The sequence below is a fragment of the Lissotriton vulgaris genome, chromosome 2_1 (assembly GCF_964263255.1).
Source record: "Lissotriton vulgaris chromosome 2_1, aLisVul1.2, whole genome shotgun sequence".
Lineage (NCBI taxonomy): Eukaryota > Metazoa > Chordata > Amphibia > Caudata > Salamandridae > Lissotriton > Lissotriton vulgaris.
In genome coordinates, this window is record NC_141687.1 from 525,181,560 (window position 1) to 525,201,576 (window position 20,017).

Genomic DNA, 20,017 nt, shown 5'->3' on the forward strand with positions numbered 1-20,017 from the left:
ACTGGTGTGATATTAAGTCATGATTTGTTTGGGTTTGAATTATGGGTATGTGTATGCTTTTTATGTATTGGTTTATTTCTTGGTACACCTTGCCAGTGGATGTTTGTATATGTATGTATGTATGTATATGTAATTTGGATTTGTATAGCGCCATCACCAAGGGGTCTCTAAGCGCTGTACGAATACCGCTGTGGAACCCTTCCTGGCCTGTTCCTGTGAGGTGTCCACTCCTGGGCACCCCCAAGGTGAAGCCAGCCATCCTAGCGTTGTTAGGGCCGGTGTGGAGATTAAGCAAGCTATTGCCCAGAGTTGCAGAGTGGAACCCATGATTAGAGTAGGCACCGAGGCGAGAATTATCGGGTCCGAGGACATTGAGCCCAAGACCCTGCCGCGACAGGGATTGAACCCTGGTCCGGACCAGACCTCTGCCTCAGGGTCTGCCGCTCTTATTGGTGAGCCACACTTCTCCACAATCGGTGAGCCACACTTCCTCTTCTTGAGCTTTTCCGATTGAGTTAATCTCTGAGAGAGCTTTAAGATGCGAGCAGATATTTTATAAAGCATTAGGAAATTAGAGATTACTTTTTTATGTCTTTTACTAGCCTGCCTGAAATGATTTTTTAAATTACAATAGAGAGGAATCTAAAACGCATAGTACGATTCAACAGTTTCCTATTTAACTTAGTTATTGGCAGTAAACAAAAATTGTGTTTTCACAATTACCGTAATGCAAACCTCTACTTTAATGAAATTTATTGTACAGTTCTGGCCTACCAAATAGAGTTTCTAATTATAATGAAGATCTTGTTGACCGTGACTCTCAAGCGTCATTTGATGTTTTTTATCTAGGTAATAACATTGTACATGTTGATGGTTATGACTAGACCAGATATTTCGTTGCAGGAACAAGTTTTTGAATTGTATTAAATATTTCAAAAGTTCTAGTAAATTGCCCTCTCATGAACTGGGCACAATAGCTCATCTAGCCTTAACCAGAAATGGAATATGAAGGTGTGCTTTCTAGTGTGGGTAAACTGGTCAAATCGTCTGCGATTCCAATTTGAATTTACAGGTGGACTTCAGTTAGGGGTAGTACCTGCCCGTGCCTTTAGTCTCCGGACTCAAGAGGGCAGTTGCAAGAACAGAAAGTAAGTAGGCCTCGTAAAGTGATATTTCTTTCTGCAGTTTACACTTCTGGCCCTACGAATGTCCACTCATCAGATAATTGGATGATAATAAGCTAAGAGCAGGTAATTGAAGGAGAATTAAAGGGTCTGTGATGTCCTAGTATTTTATTCCATTGACGCATATGGGTTCACCTATTGACACCACACTCCGGACAGAATTGTGAAATATTATTATTCAGTAGAGTAGGATCGGGGAGAACGAGTCCAACCCAGATCCCATGCCCCATTTCTGTGCTTTCACTTCTGTCATTCAGTTTGTGGTTTGACGAAAATTGCTGCACCACTATGTGGATGATGCCTAACTCCATTTGTGGGTTCCACCATATCAATTACACTTGGCTGCATGTAAATATTGTATATTCAGTCATTTGAAACAATAATCCTGTTAGAAGTTAAACACAGTAAGATTCCAAGAAAGCAGTGGAGTCCTTAACTTTCTCAGGAATACTTGACATGTACATAGGCCACATTCTGGTGCAAGACTAACCTTATTCTACCACAGTAATTCCATCTTAAAGGTGGCCGGACACCAACTCCAGAAAAGGGCAATTTTCGGAAGGAGATATAATTCCTTATAGTTTGCCCCATGACCTGAAATAATAATTGTCACTACTGCTGAATTCTAATCTATCTCGGATTAACTTTAGGAAGAAAAATTATTTCTTCTGAACTTTACTTTTGATGTGTTTATGTAGCATTGTACATTATGCAATTTTTTTAATTTACATTTGTACAGACTGGATTATTTGTGAGGAATGTTAATTAAAAAGTGCACTCCTGACCCAGGGCAATGGAAAGCACTCATGCAATTGATAAAAAGATATATATTTATATATAAGTAGGTTGGAAGTTCTGTGTAGGTTTCTGGGTATGGATGATACGTGAGATTATAGATTTGTGTGTTTTTCTATGTCTTTGGCCGTTTCAAATTTTGAAACAAACTAGGGGTGGCATCTTTTTTTTCTGTCCAGTATCAAACATTTTATTTGCAGAAGGCACACGAGCCTACCAAACTGAGCCTCAGCTGCTGCATGTAGTTTATCGATTCAGAAAAGGGGGGTGGTGATGAACAGAGTGTCTGAATTAAGCAGACCAATCTTGCCCAGTCCAAAGATCAGGGCTTGACCCATCACCATTTTTTAGCTCACTGCACCATCCCAGCTCAGAACCTGGCTACATGCAAATTAGTCTGTTCCTGTCCCAGAGCATGATGGGAACAGGGCAAACCAAACTACCAAGCCAATTCTTATACTGGGAAGGAAACAAGCTACCGGGGACCGGTTTCTGGCATTTCAGCCGTCGTCGGCCCGGCTTGCTTGAATCCTGATGGTGCAATGAGCAAGGGACTCACATCTGAGTATACCCTTCCACGCTTATGGTGGACAAAATTATTCAGAAAAGGGGGTGGTGATGAACAGAGTGTCTGAATTAAGCAGACCAATCTTGCCCAGTCCAAAGATCAGGGCTTGATCCATCACCATTTTTTAGCTCACTGCACCATCCCAGCTCAGAACCTGGCTACATGCAAATTAGTCTGTTCCTGTCCCAGAGCATGATCGGAACAGGGCAAACCAAACTACCAAGCCAATTCTTATACCGGGAAGGAAACAAGCTACCGGGGCCCGGTTTCTGGCATTTCAGCCGTCGTCGGCCCGGCTTGCTTGAATCCTGATGGTGCAATGAGCCCCCTTTTCTGAATCGCATGTAGTTTATCATCAGTCATTCTGAATGTATGTCTCAGTGGCCATACGTTTCCCTAAACTCCTGACATTTTTACAATTGTTTGCCAAGTATGGCCACTCTGTGAACATCCATCAACCACTCTTGCATAGATGACTTCCACCACTTACTGATTTGTTTAAAAAAATGTTTTAAAGTATTTTTATTGCATTTTCCAAACCCACACTTCCATGATAAGTCAACAGTAGTGCCTAATGTTCTATGCAAGCACTATCAATCTGCAACTTATACAGTTCCTCCACCACTTACTGATACATCTTTGTTAACAATATCGAATAAAATAGCAGCGTACTGTTTTGCCTTATTTAACCACGTTATTTTCTTTAATAGCATTAACTTCGGTTTTCTTTTAAAACACCTTGCGTTACTTATAGTTGACCAATATGAATGCATATGACCGCTACAAAAGATAGGGCTTCATTTCTATGATTATATATAGTGCGCACAAGACCCAAAAGGGTATTTCAGAACACTATAGAACCGTTACTACTGTGTACATGCAGTTTTAATAATATAGAATACAAAAAATGTTTATATATCCTGCAAAGTACAGAGCAACAAACAAGAAGAGCAAACACAAGCAGGTGCCACTTTTCCTATTACGATGGCTGGTAGGAATGAGCAGATGGGATAACACAACAAGTCAGTGTGGCAGCCTCAAAGCAATACGGTGGAGAACTCTGGCCGCAGTATTCATCACAACAGAGGGAGTCGGCTAGAGTCCTACAGTTGTTACTTTAACATACTGTGATCTTGTGCATTCTCGTGCTTTGGGATCGGCCTCTCTGTAAGCTAGCACCCCATATCTCTCACAGCTGCTGATCAACAATGTGTAAGCGGCAGTGGCAAGTCCACGTTGCTCGCCCCTGGTTCTTCCCCAATCTTTTGTACCGGTCCTCTCGGTCACCCAATCTGTTACTTGCTCTGCTCTCTAACTGACGTACCAGGAGACCACTTTGGTTTCCTTTCCTGGCCTTCCCTTTTGGTCGGTTCTCTGTCCGGAATGCCAGGCTACACCGATCGAGATTTTGACTGCTTCTTATGGCCAAAACAGCTGTTGGAGGCCACCTGATCTTTCTAACTGAATTAATATGTAATTGAAAGTTGTGTTTACAGAACGGAAGCTATTGTCTTATGTCAATTTAAAAATATTCTTTTAGCATGATTAGTTCTAGGATAAAGGGTTTTAGTAACTCAGGCAAATGGCGCTCTGCTAGTATATGCAAGTGTAAGTAAGCACAGAGGTATATGGTGCAGCTAGGTAAGGGGATAAGCCCCATAACCCCTCAATTTAGTGTTGGAAAAACCCCCACAGTTACAAATTTCAACAAAAACTTAGGCACACATGAAGGTAATTATACAGTGTGTATGTGTTCACACAATCTTAATAAATTAGAAACGATGGTCCATGTCCTTGTAGAGTGTGGCTTTGTCTTTTATTCAGTTTTCATTGCAGCAAAACAGGAACCAGCCAACACGTGTTTCGTCGCATGTGGAAAGTAATTCTGCGACTTCCTCAGGGCTGTATGGTGGAGAAGGAGTCTTGGAGGTCTCTCAACAGCCGGTAATAATTCCACTCGGCTAGCCAAAGCGGCTAGTCAAAAACGCCTAAGTAGGAATGACAAATTGGGCGAAATATTACCCTCTCTTTTAGCCCGTGATCATTCCAACCCTGCTGGCGTAAGGGCAGTCCAGGATTGGTGGACTATGTCATCAGAAAACAACCATAATGACGGTGATCCCAGCGTTCTGTTTGCAGTGAGTGTCTTCTGGGTAATAGTTTGTTCGTGTTCAAGAAGGAGATCGGTATCGTGTGCGCTCGGGCTCCTAGCGGCAGTTCACTGTGTTCCGGGTGTGTCAATTTAACAATGTTCTTGTAGCATGATAGTTGATTCTCCCTGCTTTGGAAGCCATCGGAATCCTCCACTTAACACTTTGGACACTTGCCAGCCTGGAAGTCGTAAAAAAGTGGTCCCTTTTTAATGCTACTGGACTACTATTATATGTATAAAATCTAGAGATGCCTGCTATACGTTTATTTCGTGTAGTCCAGGCACGCTCTCACCAAATCATCATCGGCTACTCCTTTTTGATGCTTTCACCTCCAGCAATAGTAAGGACCACTTTGAGAGCTTTTTAATGTTAGTGTGGGAATCTGTATTGTGAGCGTTTTGGGTATGGAGCAGAGTGAATTGCAAGTCTTTCTTCATACACCTCGGGCATGTATATGTTCATTTTTAGAATGGTAAATATACCAATGTGTGTAGTTAGATGCATTCTCTATGTTGGGGTGTTTGGAATTGTGTGTGTCTATGTGGTTATGCTCATGTAGGGAGAAAGTCTGAATCTGTAACATACATACACCCTCCCTGCACCCATCTATTTTCTTTACCTTTGATACACGTATACTAGGAGAAGATAATGGACCAGACATTCTTTATGTTATAAGATTTATGAACTGTCTATCCCAAGTATTGATATCCAGGGGCTACAATTTAGCAGAGTAAATAATCAGGATTTTTATCTAATCAATATATATGCAAGGGGGCGACCAGGAGGGAAGAGACTGAAAATTGTTGAGGATCTAGAACCCCTACTGAATAATATTGGTAGAGATAAGTGTGTAATGATGGCCGGGGATATCAATTGTACGTTCGAACCCTTACCTACTCTGGAAGACGGGTGTTATGGCGAGGTAGATCAGCTATGGAATATTCCTAGCCTGGCCATTTCGCCAGTTAAAAAGGTTACTGAGGCTGTTATGCAATGGCTTGGTTTATGCTTGGAGTGGGATTTGAGAGCTGCTAATGGACTAAGTCCGACTTGGCGGGAAACGCTACTTTTGATAATGGTTACAGTACCAACCGCATAGATTACTTTTTAATTAAAATGGAGTTTTGGAGCATACTAGAGGACATGGAAATAATTGTAAGACCGGAAAGCGACCACAATCCCTTATCAATAAATTTTAAAGTGGACGGTGGCCTACTTAGAAATAACGCAACAAACTATACCACAGCCGAGACAGTCCTTACAATGACTGTCGTTGGGTACGCTGGGTTAGGTTTCTGGAAGATCCTGGTATCATCGATAATATATCAGTAGAAGTAGCGGCAGCGACCAAGAAGGCGAAGACACTACTGGATGATGTGGGGTCACTGGAGCAAATCGGCGCAATCCATGAGTCCCTTTTTGCCAAACTTAAATCCTTCTTTATTAAACTAGGTAGTTCTACAAAAACTGGTAGGAACCATTTAGAGGCCAAATGGTATGACAAGTCCTGCCGTAAGGCACATAATTCCCTGATAGCTGCCATCAAAAACTAGGGTAACAATGGATATCAAAATAGAGAGGGCAAAATACCAGAAGACGCTAAAACAAGCAAGGACAGCATGGGATGACCAATGCTGGTTAGATCTATATGAGGCTAGTCTCTCTACCAACCAGCTCAAATTTTGGCAGGTAGTGAAGTGGGGTGGGACAGGGGAACTGCAAGCCCCAGTTAATCATGTTCCAGCCGAGATCTGGGTTGAGCAGGTGGGTCTCCAGACTGCAATAAATAAGTTTGTGGACTTTTGTAGTTTAAATGACCTCGAAATTAACGTTTCAAAAACAAAATTTATGGTTCTGACCAAGAACAAACCATTAAGGGGTCATGTAACCATGAATGGGACCATTTTGGAACAAGTAGAGGTGATGACGTACCTAGGGGTGGTCATAGACTACAGGCTGCGCTGGAAGGAGCAGATTGAGGCACTCAGTTTAAAATTTGCCCATTTATCGGGATGTCTTGTCAAAGAACAGCGTTGCTCCTAGACAAAAAGAGTTTTGCCGGCACTTAAAATTTATAATGCAAAAATTAGCTCAGCCATTCTTTATGGCTCGGATGTATGGGGAAATGTAGATCTTGCTGTTCTAGACCAAATCCAGAATACGTTTTTTCGTAGTTTGGTAGGTCTCCCGCCATGGACACCATCACTTCCCCTTATGCTAGATATGGGTTGCCAATCCATCAAATATCATGCCCAATATAGGGTGGTTGTTTTGTGGAGACGTATCTGGTCAACACCGGAATTATCTATGCTTGCCAATGAGATTCTGGATGTGGGACCGATACAAGGGTCAGGGAATATATCCTGGTTCAAAACAATGAAGACTACACTTTTTAGAATGGGTCTTCACATGCAGTGGTCAGATTTGGGAAATCATACTTTCCCGTCGAAAAAAGAATTTAAACTTTTATTCTGGGCCACAGTAAAGGAAGATCTAGTCTTGCTCTCACAGAACCCTAACCTGACAGGTACTTTCCTGGTCCACAAAGTGGTTCCGCACATTGAGACCTATGGGACACTATTATTAAAAGTGCAGACAGGAAACTGTATCGTCAATTTCGAGTTGGGACGTTGCCACTAAGGGAATTTACTAATAAGGGGCATAACCAACCGCTTTTGCACTGTCCCTGGTGTAGTGAGCAAAGGGAATCTCTAGGCCATTTTCTTTTTGCTTGCCCAGCATATTGCGCACCACGCTGGAAATGGCTTAAACCTATCTATAGAAGGGTCAATACACGTGTGTGTGAAGAAGCGCTGTTAATCTTAAGATTTAATACATCAGAATGGTTGTCCATAGGTATGGCAAAATATCTTGGATGGGCTTGGACCATCAAAGCCAGGTATCTACTAGGTGATAAATGAGAGAATTGCAACAGTGGAAATATACTAATACTTGTGGTTTACTGAATGAACTATTATATTTTTATCTACTGGAAAAAACGTCTTTCTATGTTATTGAATTGACTTTTTTAAACGGAAATGTGTTTGTCTATATTGTATTTTTAAAGATTTGCACTTATTGTGTTGTATTTTTGTATACATTTTACTTGTTGTCTTTTATGAAGAAAACTTCGAAATAAAGACGTTAAAACTGAACTGATAATGGGTAGGTGTTTGGGAGAGGGTTAATTTGATTGTCACATACAGATATGCCTCCTCGTCACACAGCCAAACTCTGAAATAGCCCCCGTGTCTGAGAGTGTTCGGCAATATATTGAAGGATTGCTCGTCCCACAGTCCTTGCCAGCTTCCTGCTCCTCCCCTGGTTATGCCACTACTCTGTCCCTGATCTTCAGTGTCGTCCTCCTTTACCTCTTCCTATAAGGTTTGTCCCTCAGTCCTCTCCCTCAAGACTATTCTTTTTGTGAGCTGCATTAGTATATCCTCCCAATTAATTGTACCAGCTCCCAGCCCCCCCTCTCCCCCTTTGTTGCTGGAGAGGTAGAAACGAGTTAATATAAAAGCACAAGATGCTTCCCAGACCATTAATCTACTCCAGCCTGCCCAGCAACCAAGGGAGATGATTGGAAATTTAAGGAGGATTGGAGTTTTCATTCTTTACTCCCCGTTCCTGCTCCTGATCTTTAAAACTATAGAGTAGAGTGCTGCACATCCATTCCCACCCTCCACAAGCATGTCAGCTCCCTCCTTGTTGCTAGTGTCCATGCACCAAAGACCCCAGAATCCAGCAGAGATGCTCGTGGATTACACATGTGAGCCACAAACCATCTGAAATGCTTGCACTTGACCCCCCTACTGCCCCCTTCCTGCCACATGTTCGGGATTAGCCGCATGGAGTGGATTTAATTAAATTCTGTTGTGACCCAATTCTTGAAATATCGGACAGAACAGACTGTATGTATATGGGACAGTTTAAGGTCCTATGTGTGCAGTGTAGTATCATAAGCCATTCTGTGATTTAAGTATATGACGTGCAGTGCTGTGTCTATGCCCCAGTCTCAGCAGTCATTGTATTTTGTGATCAGATTTTGTAATGTTGAAATATTCTAATTGTTGCCGAATCTTATAATTAAAAATCCCGAAATCTAATTGAATATGTAAATCTACTGTTCATTTTCTCACATTGTCCTAACATTGCTAAGCTTTCTTGTTTTTCTTCCGCCTTTTATGTTCTTGTGTGAGCGCTTTTGTTCTGTGATATTTTACATATTGAGGTTTTAGTGTTTTTATGTTTGTATCTTAAATTTATTTTGCATGCATAACGTGGCTTTGCCTGGATGTGCTTTGGTAAGTCGTGAATTTAAATAGGTATATGTTTGTAGGAGGAACAGAACGATGAGCACACTCTCCTACTTCATATGGTTATTTTTTAGTGTAGTATGTTAATTGGTTGTATTTCAAATGAGTAGCTCAAAGCTACTTTGTATAAGTATATTTTACATTTGACATGTTATAATCCATGGAACATTAACAACATTTAAGTTGCAACTAATATCTTTTATTTGTTATCTTCAGTTTAAAAAATCAGTTCTGTTTAAATCGGTGGAAATAATGTCTTAGACTTCAAGGCAGGGAGCACATTGGATTTTTCTTGCGTTTCTGTGTTTTTCAGCACACAGGTTCTGAAGTCTTCCAGCCAATGGATGACTAGCTTTGCTGTGCAGGCCACCATGAATACTAAAAAGCAGGTGCAAACTCCATTGAGCCATGTGGGCGCAGAGACCTGGCCCTTCTCTCTTCAGAACAGGCCGGCATCTCTCACCTCCGCTCTTTAGAGACAAATAGCACATTCTTCGCATAGGTCTACAGGGTCCTCGCTGGGAAATTTAGAAGATTAACCTTTTCTTTTGCAAATAAGGGGTAGAAATTCAAAGGTATGCGCTGGGGGTCGGTGTACAGGAGCTAGCAATGCAGTTAATAAAGCTGCTTATCCCTTGCCTGCATTGCACCTTACCTTGAATAAGTCATGCACCAAATCAGGGCTAGCATAGCGTAAGGAAATGTGCCGCAATACTGTTTGCATTCCTCTATAAATGAGGAAGGGCCACAGCCCTGAGTCTGCCATACGTGAAACACAAATATAGCGTACAGGCAGGTGGATGCGCTCAGATCTATTAGCAATCATGCATTCTATTTTGCACATGTAAACATTCATATTGTTGATTAGTACATGTGCAAAATGCATGTTTTAATGGCGATGCAGATTCTCTTTTTGTTTTTGAACTATCCAAGGCACAGTGAACCTGGCAAAAACATGTCTGTCATGGGACCAGCTCATACCACGTATGACCTATGGAGCACTGGCAATGCACAACACTGATAGAGGGTATTATGAGATAAAGAACAATACTTTTGCTGCCTCGTCTGACCCTCTTCACTACAACTTTCTATATCCTAGTGTTTGAACTCTTGAACATGGTAAAGAGTGATGTTCGGAAGTTCTGTTGTTCTTGCAAGTCAAAATTTTATTTATATTGTTTTTGTATTTTATTGTTTTCCTTTCACCATGAGCAAAAAGCCTTATGGTTTCAAAAGTGGAATTAAATGCACAAAGGTTACGTCAAAAACGTACACCCATGACTACTCTGTGATGCTTGGGTGATCTTCATTACAGAGATGGAATGCACCCACTCAAGTAGATGGGAAATTAATGGCTAGAGCAATTTCAACCCAAGGAGCAAATGCTAGTAAAGTTCACTCTCAGGACTGCGTCTTCTAGACTCTGATATTGCTCTTAAACAAAAACAAAACAAATAACATGAGAGAAAACCGAAAATAGAAAGAGGAGAAGGAGCATGAGGGTACGGCAATTCTAGCATTTCAGCTTTTGGATAAACTGCTCTGATATGGGGCCCTGCTTCTGGCTTTTCAATCAACCAAGCCGGATTTGTAGAGCGTGGCTAATCACTCGTGAGGGTATCCAGGCTCTGAGAGCACTGTTGCAGCGGAAGGTTCAGTTGAACAGCAAGGTCTTGAGTCTTCTCCTGAATTCCAGCAGAGAGGATGAGGTCCAGAGGTGAAGTGGGAGGTCGTTCCAGGACTTTACTTCGATGTAGGAGAAGGAGCGCCCACCACTGTTGCGGATGCAGAGGGAGGTGGAGTGCCTGGAGCAAAGGTAGAAGTTTAGGCGGCGGTTGATGCATGCTGGTCCTTGGTTCTGTAGGACTTTGACGGTGCGGATCTGCATCTTAATCTGACATCTCTTCTGAATGGAGAGCCAGTGGAGCTTCTTGAGGTCTAGGATGAGTCTGGCCGCTGAATTCTGTATGGTCTGCCGTCTCTTCAGGAGGTGTGAGGTTCTTCCGGTGAGGACGGACGCGATCCTTTTGATGGAGTCTCCTTGGACTGCCGCGGTGAAGCCCTTGATCAGGGTTTGGTGTGATACTGTGTTGAACACTACTGAGAGGTCGAGGATGATCAGAGCTGCCAATTTTCCCTGGTCAATGAGTGTTCTGACGTCTGTGGCTGCAATCAGGGTAATTTTGGTGCTGTGGTTAGTGCGGATTCCAGATTGAGAAGTTTCCAAAAGATTGTTCCTCTCCCGATGTTATGTGAACTGGTGGTTGATGGCCTTCTCGAGGTCTTTGTCAGGAAAGGGCAGCGGGGAGATGGGGCAGTAGTTATTGAGTTCATTTGGGTCAGCGGATGGTTTCTTGAGTAGTGGCTTGACTTATGCTTGTTTCCATTCTTCGAGGAAGGAGGCCGTGGTGATGGATGCGGTTAACTTGCTGCTGATTGTCTTGCTCCCGAAATTAAAGACGGGGTCGATAGGCACTCCTGAGTGGATGGAGTTCATGATGGCAGTGGTGTCTTGTGTGATGAGCTGGTCCCAGGTGGTGAGCAAGTGGTCATGTTTTTCATTTGTGGGGGTGAGAAGGCTGAGACAGCTGAGGCTGTGGGTGGTTGGTGTTCGAAGTTTCTGTAGATGGTGGAGATCTTGTCATGAAAGAAATCTGTCAAGGTGTCGCAGAGTTCCTGGGAAGGTGTAATAATATTTCCAGTGGCAGAGGAGTATGAGAACTTTGTGACTATGTTGAAGAGTTATTTGCTGTGGTTGGATCTTGCTTTGATGCTTTGATGCAGTCGGCAGGAGTTGGTGGCATTAGGTAAGTGATGTATTGCTTTTGATAGGGAGAGGGGCATGCAATGACAGCTGATGTTGGAGCCTTGGAGAGGGGTGTATGGATCCACAGAGTTTGGATACCAAGAATGCATCTTATACCGGATGTTTTGACATCTCGCCTCCTGTGAATGTCAGAGGTAGAGCTGGCACCCAGTTGTCAGGTGGTGGCCTGTAAGATGGGTATGCGAGCATTCTTAGCGGGGCACGGCATGGTTTTAGCTGCAGGCCTGTGGTGCCTACTAGTCTTGATTTGAAGTTTCCCCCTATTGAGCCACAACTGTGAGAGTTGCTTGGACATGCTGTAGTTTGGCGCATTCTGTGAAAGTTGCTGAAGTCTGAAGACCATTGCAGTTACAGATCTTTTGCTGAGGAGAATCCCACATGGTTCAGTCAATCAATCAATACGACATTTGTAAAGCACGCTACTCACCCGTGAGGGTCTCAAGGCTCTGGAGGGAGAGGGAAAGACGCAGCTACTGATCAAACAGCCAGATTTTGAGGAGTCTCCTGAAGGTCAGTAGGTCCTGGGTCTGCCGCAGGTGAATGCGAAGGGTGTTCCATGTCTTGACGGTGAGGTGGGAGAATGATCTGCTGCCGGTGGTTGTTCTGCGGATGCGTGGGACGGTGGCGAGGGCGAGGTCAGTGGAGCAAAGCTGGCGGTTCGGTGCGTAGAAGGATAGTCGTTCGTTGAGGTAGGCTGGTCCGGCGTTGTGGAGAGCCTTGTGAGCATGGGTGAGGAGTTTGAAGGTGACCCTCTTGTTGACCGGCAGCCAGTGCAGTTCTCTCAGGTGGGCAGTGATGTGGCTGTGGCGAGGGGGTCAGACGATGAGGCGTGCGGAGGCGTTCTGTATTCGTTGGAGTAGTTTCCGAAGTTTTGACGCGTAGAGGGCGTTGCCGTAGTCCAGTCTGCTACTGACGAGGGCACGGACGACAGTCTTTCTGGTTTCGGTGGGGATCCATCTGTAGATTTTGCAGAGGAGGAGGAAACAACGTTGACTTGCTGGGTCATAGAGAGCGTTGAGTCCAGGATGAACCCCAGGTTGCGTGCGTGGTTGGTGGGCGTCGCGGCAGCTCCCAGCGTGGTCGGCCACCAGGAGTCGTCCCACGCGCAGGGGTTGGAGCCGAGGATGAGGACCTCCGTTTTGTCAAAGTTCAGTTTCAGACGGCTGGTCTTCATCCACTCTGCGACAGCCTTCATTCCCTCGTGCAGGTTGGATTTGGCGTAGGCTGGGTCCTTGGTGAGGGAGAGGATCAGCTGGGTGTCATCGGCGTATGAGATGATGTTGAGGTGGTGCGCTCGGACGATGTCAGCGAGCGGTGCCATGTAGATGTTAAAAAGGGTCGGGCTGAGGGATGATCCTTGGGGTACGCCGCTCGTGATCATGAAGGCTTCGGATTGGAAGGGGGGAGGCAGACTTTCTGGGTTTTGCCGGTGAGGAAGGAGGTGAAAGTCAAAGTAATCCGCTGTGTTGATGTATGAACCAAAGCTTTCAAGCATAGTTGTTTGACTGCATTTACCACATTCACTGCAGGATGTTATCCATGGAGAACAACCTACAGTAATTATAACAACAAGTAGGTCAGACACTGAAGAAGTTCTTCCTGCTGGAATGCAGAGAATGTAGTTAGAATCAAACTTTTAAGACCATGAATCTGCATTGCAGGACCATTTAAAAAACTGAATTGCCCAGTAACCTCTGTGGTATTTCTCAAACAGGTAGAACTCTTGGACAACAGAGTGTGGACTTCCAAACTTCAGGACTTGGATTTCTTCCGGTCTGTAAATGAATGCATATTGGGACCTTAATGCTCCATTTCCTGTAAACGCAGAGATTCCAAAGTAGGGCCCTGTAGCAGGAACTTTGGAGGAGTAAAGGGCCCGATAAAGCTACGTGCCTGCCTCAAGTAGAGGTGTTTGTGTGTGCAGTTGCCAAGAAAGTGTTGTTGTTTAGACGCTGCAAGTTGTTCTTTCCTCACCTGAGACACGCAGCACAGGAGAGAAAAAAAGATAAATGTATGCGCAGGTTAATTTAAATGTCCCCCATACTACCGCCCGTTATTACTGTTGATAAGAAACCTACGATACAAAATGCAAACTTAAAGCAGGAGGGTATCGTCAGCAAACATGATTGCCGGAACCCTCCTGCCTGCCAAAACCGGGGCATCATTGTCCTCAACAGTGTCAAGATGTTGAATGACACTGTTGATGAAAAGGCAGAACAGGGTCGGCGCCAAGACACAGCCCTGTCTGACTCCTCGGCGGACCGGAAATTTGCCCGAGAGCTTACCATTCCTCCCACACCTCACTTGTGCATAGTTGTTCTCGTGCAGCCTGATGATAATGCTGAGGAGGTGGGGGGGCACTCCTAGCTTCTGCAGAACCTCCCAAAGTTTCCCTCTAGGAACTAGGTCAAAGGCTGACCTCAGATCCACGAAGACCATGTACAGTCTTCCTCCCTCTATAGTTACAGTCTTCCAATATAGGAGGAGAAGGCGGAAGATCTGGTCCATGGTCGACGTGTTCTTTCTGAAGCCAGCCTGAAGGGGGCTCATGATGTCATTGTCCTCCACCCAGTCCAGGAGGTGATTAAGGATGAGGCGCGCAAAGAGCTTTTGGGGTACATCTATTAGGCTAATAGGCCTGTAGTTGGCGGGGAGCCGAGTAGATCCCTTCTTGTGGATCGGAACAATCTCTGCCCCCAGCCACGACCCGGGGATTGACATACCTCCTAGGATGGCATTGAAAAGAATAAGAAGGTATGGGCCCCAGATGTCCGTGTGATGCCTAAACAGATCCCCAGGTAGCCTATCCAGACCTGGCGCCTTCCCCGATGATAAGTGCTTCAGGGCTGCCTCCACTTCCCCCAGGGATAGTTCCATTTCACAGTCCTGTGCGCCACAGGGCGCAAGCAGGGCTATGTCAGGGCAGGGGTTGGTGTCTTGATAGAGCTCCCCAAAATGGGCCTCCCAAACCTCGGGGGCAATATTGGGTTCCACTGCTTTTTTGAGTTCCCCTATGCCATTATTAACAAGGGCCCAGAATTTACGGGAGTCCCTGACTTTTAGGGCATCATGAAGATCTTGCCAGTGATTCCAGTCCCACTCGGTCCTGGCAGTCCCCATCACAGCTTTATAGTATTTCCTAAGGTCACGTACCTTGGCCTTATTTGTCCCCTCTTTTATTGCAGCAATGAGCTCAGTCTTTGCTGCCCTACAAGAGGAGGTATACCAGGTGGGAACATGGGTCTTTTTCTTTCTATTGGGCACCACCGGGTAGAATACCTCAGCCAAGTCTCTTACAAGATCCTGGTGGATGTCACCCAGTTTCTCATTGTATTCCGGGGTTCTTGGTGCGTTTAGAAGTGCGTCCACCTCCATAAACCTTGGGAGTGCCAACTCGTATAGCTTGCTAATGGTCTCTTCTGAGCTCACAAGCTTTCCCCACTTAACCCTGCGCCTGTTGGTTGTAAGGACCAATTCCCCCGTGTCTCCCCCTGGGTTTTCTACCACTTTGCCCGCTATATGGAAGGGCCACTGGATATTTAAACAAAGGGCATTATGGTCACTATCTGACCTGTTTATTACCCTAAAGTCGAGGACTTCGGGCCAGAGTGTAATGTCTAACATTAATTTAAATGTCCCCCATACTACCGCCCGTTATTACTGTTGATAAGAAACCTACGATACAAAATGCAAACTTAAAGATTGTGGAGTTGGTGCATTGATTAAAATATGTTTTAACTGATACATTTTAAATTACATTGTTATCACTGTTTTCAGGTGTTATATGGTAAGTTTGTCCCACTCTGTATAGTGCATATCTGGGTCCATCACTCTTGCATCCTGTAAACTTGTGTGATTTTGTACATCAATACAAAAGGTTGACTGGTTACTTTTACTTGTTTGTTTTACAGCAACAGCTTGCACAACTTCAGAAAGAAAAATCTGAAATTCTAAAGAATTTGGCCTTGTATTACTTCACTTTTGTTGATGTTATGGAATTTAAGGTAACCTATTCCTATCCTTTTGTTCATTTTACGAGTATTCAATTCTCAAACTGCAATTATAGTTACTCTGTTTATCTGTTAGTGTTTAATACCCTTGGAATACAGGATTTGATCTAGTTTTCCACTGAGTTTTCAGGGTGAGAGGTTTCAACCCCTTTTGGGAACCCCACAAACCTGGAGATTTTGACAAAGAAGCACTACATCTGACTCAATTCAGCAAAGCTTTAATTTGAGGGTCTCACAGGAGGTGTAAATGGTCTGTAGGTTTTGGGCAATATATGTAATCATGGGGGGGGGAGAGGGGGGGGGGGAGGCTGTGTAGTACCCGTCCCATAGCAGCATGTTGCTTGGGGGAGTCCAACCAATTTGTCTTGTATTTATCGATCTTGAATTGTGCCCCTGCCAATGGGACTCAATCCTTACCCATCATTGTTGCAGTTAAGGGAGGGAGTTGGGCCACTAGAAGGAAATTGAAGGAGGTGGTGCACACAATTTGTATCTTGGAAGCTGTAGGTGGTCAGGCACAAATCTGTGGAGGCATTATATCTGTGCTCCTTGATGGAAGAGGCAGACGTTTCGATACTCTGCCTGCTTGCCCAGATGTCAGGGGGGCAGAACGAGCAGTCAAGGCACACACCCGTCAGCAATGTTGGGTCTCCAGCAGGGCTCTGGGCTGAGTACAGGGCTCCTCATGGGCCAGCTCCCCCCTACCACCGCGACCATCGTCATCAAGTTCAAAGGGATAGCTCAGACGCCTGCACGAGTGATCAACCTACATGCTTGACTCCCAGTCCCTAGTCCTCATGGAGGAAACACAAGCAGTTACTGGGGCCCCTAAGTACAAAGCAGCATTAATGTTGGCAGGCTGGTGCACTGACTTGGCAAAAGAGGTACCCACCTGTGGGTGGCAGGTGTCTGCCGAGCATGTTGGAATAGCGCAGGGTGCCGCAGGCATGGCGTCCAAGAGCTACCGCCAGGCCCAAAGAGCAAGAAGTCTGGGTATAGAGGAGCGTTGTTGCTAAGCCGACTCCAATCCCAGCCCCCAAGTCCCTCACAGGCACAGCTCGCACCCAGGGGAAGGATGGGAGTGAGAGCAGAGCCCTCCACTGTAATTGGAACACGAGCAGCAGTCGTGCTAGTAGGCCTCCTGGTAGTGCCGGGCAGATCAATGGTGTTGTGGGACCCGAGGGGAAGCCCACTCACCCACCAAAGCCTCAAAAGTTCCAGTATCTCCTACCTTGCAAGAGGGTCCCCGGTAGTAGGAGGGGGGCTCCGCGCTAGCACTTGCACTCGGGCACAATTTTAGGAGTGCGGCTGTACCTTGGCGTTACTCCCGCCAAACAAGCACGACCCCTGGGCGGCGAGCCCACATCAGCGAGGCAGGGTCTCTGAGAGTCAGAGGTCAGTCTCTAAGCAGAAGGCACGGGCCCCAGCACCCCCACCCGGCAGGAGAGTCTGAGGTAGGAAGGACTTGCTCAGCGTTGATGCCTGCTGTGAGGCGCTATCTTAGCAGTGTGGGTCTCGTGCTGCCCTGGTTCCTCAGAACTTGCACAATCTTGTGGAAGCGAGCTCCTAGCAGCTGGGCAAGGTTTCCAAGAGCAGGAGAGCAGCTCACAGGCAAGAAATACGGGCCTAGTTTGTCTTATGGCAGAGGAGGTCATCTTGGCTGCTCCGGGCACACCCCTGAGGTCTTTGCATAGTTGTACATGAATATGTATGTTGTTCTAGAAAAATCTTGAGGTCTCATTGAGAGCACAATTAAACATTTACATCAAACTTTTGTTTAACCTCTTATGGCAAACTCACCTGCCATTTTCACTGATGTGTCAATAAGTCTGACTAACAAACATCCGACTAAGCCTAAAAAGCAGGAAAAGTGTGATCTTTCTCCCTGAATAGGATAAGAACCTTTGCCGTTTGATCCTAGAGTGTAGTATTAATACTGTTTGTTAACCTGGTCTTGTGATGTCCGCTTTCTGTGTCCCTGATGCCACTTTGGCTTTATTTCGCTAAGTGAAGTGCATCCTACGTTACCCCTGAACAAATAGACAAGTTAAAAATCCTAGATTCAGTGAAGACACATATACACTAACAGAAGTCTTACTAGATGCCTTAATATAATTTTTTTGTACACCTACTTTTTCAACCTGGTGCTTGCTAATAGCTTTCACTGTTAATTTACTTCTACCAATGCTTGTCATTCTTTCCAATATAAACCTAATAAAACGTGATTTTTTACAAATCTGTAAAGCCACTCTTATTGATCCAACACTACAGGAGTTTGTAATACCTCCACCTGGGCTAAAAGTGTGAGGAAAACACTACGAACAAAGCAAACCATTCAGAGATGTGTTGCTCAAGAGAGAGGATCCATGTAATGTTATGCAGCACTAGAGCCATTTGTTATGGCCGCCTGTATTGTGGTTATAATTTACCTCTGGTAATTATACACAATGGAAGGGAAATGGAAATAAGCAACATTCTCTTAAGGGGAAGGTAAACAAACCCACTATGTATGATAGAAGCCCACTTATTCAGGATTGCTGACATTTTCCAGTCCGTGAAGGTAGTCTCAATACAAGCTCGAAGGACTTTAATTGAAAAACGTCCTAATGCCTTCGTTTTATTTGGTGACTTCACACTCTGGCGGTATTCAGCATTGCCAAAGGTCTGTGGCTGCCACATTACCCCCTCTGCCCACCAGCAATGCAGTACTTGCAGTCTCTGTGTGGGTTTTGCCATCTCTGTTGGGTGTTTAGTGACTTTAGTTGTAGCTCAGCCCCTTTAATTTTTATATGTCATGAACTCCGCAGACATGCGCAAGGATCCAAACTCGTCTCGGAACCATGCGCACTCTCACATGTGCATCACCCTGAGCCACACTCTGCAGATCTTCAGGCAGACTCATCACTTCCTTCCGGGTAGAGAAGGTTCCCAAAATTCAAACTGTGGGACCTGTAATGGGCCGGCTCAAATTAAATGCCAAAAGCTTTCTAGTACGGAAAAGATAGAGATTATGTAGTGGTCTGTGCAACAAACAGTCGGCATTGACAGGAAATTCTACTCGGAAGTAAAATAAGATGCAAAAGGGAGGTATTTGTCCGCAGGCTTGTTCTAATTAGTTGTGAACTACAGTGTTTGTATGCCATTGAAACGTCTTCTTACACAGCCATGATCATTGTATGGCCTGTGCCCCATGATACCGTTGGTAAAAATGTCTCTTTTCTGTCTTTCTTGGCTTTTTCTGTTAAACATATATTTGAATATTTATTTTTGCACGTACCAAATTATCGCTTAACTGTGTTTCGTTTTATTTTGTACTAAGATGAATATATATTTTCATTAAATCACAGGTTTTCTGGTGCTGTAGGTACCCGTGATTGTATTGTGTATTGCATCTGAATTTGTATTGTACTTCATACCCAGCTGCTGTGCTGAAACTCATTGGTGGAAGAGTAGCACACTACACTGCATTGGAGTTCTTGCTTGAAAGAGTATTCAATTTCACTGTGGCTTATAAGGAAAGTAAATTTGTGTTGTGAGAGATTAAGTAGAGGAGTGATCTTATCTGAACTTGGGTCGCTGTGCCTAAGCCTGTAATGGAGAGAAGTGGAGCGAGGAATAGAGCGAATTTATTTTACATTATTTTTATTGCTAACCTTTGTTGGAAAGGCCTGTATATAGTGACCCAAGAGCAACTCAGAAGCAGTGTATGCAATACACTTCCTACAGGTAGCCAGGGTTAAAGAGCTCTGTAGGGTCCATTGAGGAGGGGGAAGGTGGGCTACTCCATGGATACACAGCTGATTACATGATCTCAGGGTAAATGCTTTATGGGTCTTGCCCAAGAGTGTAGAAGAGCACCAATACCATTATTCACTGGTTGCAGGCAGCCATTTTAGATAAAGACTCAATACAGAGTGGTAATCCTTGAGCGTGTGCAAGATAAACGCAGCCACAGTAAATGGTCTTTAGAGACTACATTGGGATGAATGGACTGAGAAAGGGGGGGTTATCCGAAGACATACTTTGGCTACGTACAGCCAATACCCAAAGGCCATGGGCTGGCATGCAGGTCCATACACAAATGAAACTAGCCAATTTGTGAAAAAAGTAGAAACAAAAGCAGGCATATTATAAAATTTGATTGCTAGTGTAAGTGTTCTA

General features: G+C 44.5%; 1 protein-coding gene across 1 annotated transcript in view; it reads left to right on the forward strand.

Annotated features, from left to right (window-relative positions):
* Nucleotides 1-20,017, forward strand: part of NCKAP1 (NCK associated protein 1) — a 649,223-nt gene that overhangs the window by 89,465 nt on the left and 539,741 nt on the right. Inside the window, exon 3 of the mRNA XM_086955458.1 lies at nt 15,758-15,850. Coding sequence (XP_086811584.1) covers nt 15,758-15,850 — 93 coding nt within the window. The remainder of the gene's footprint in view (nt 1-15,757; nt 15,851-20,017) is intronic.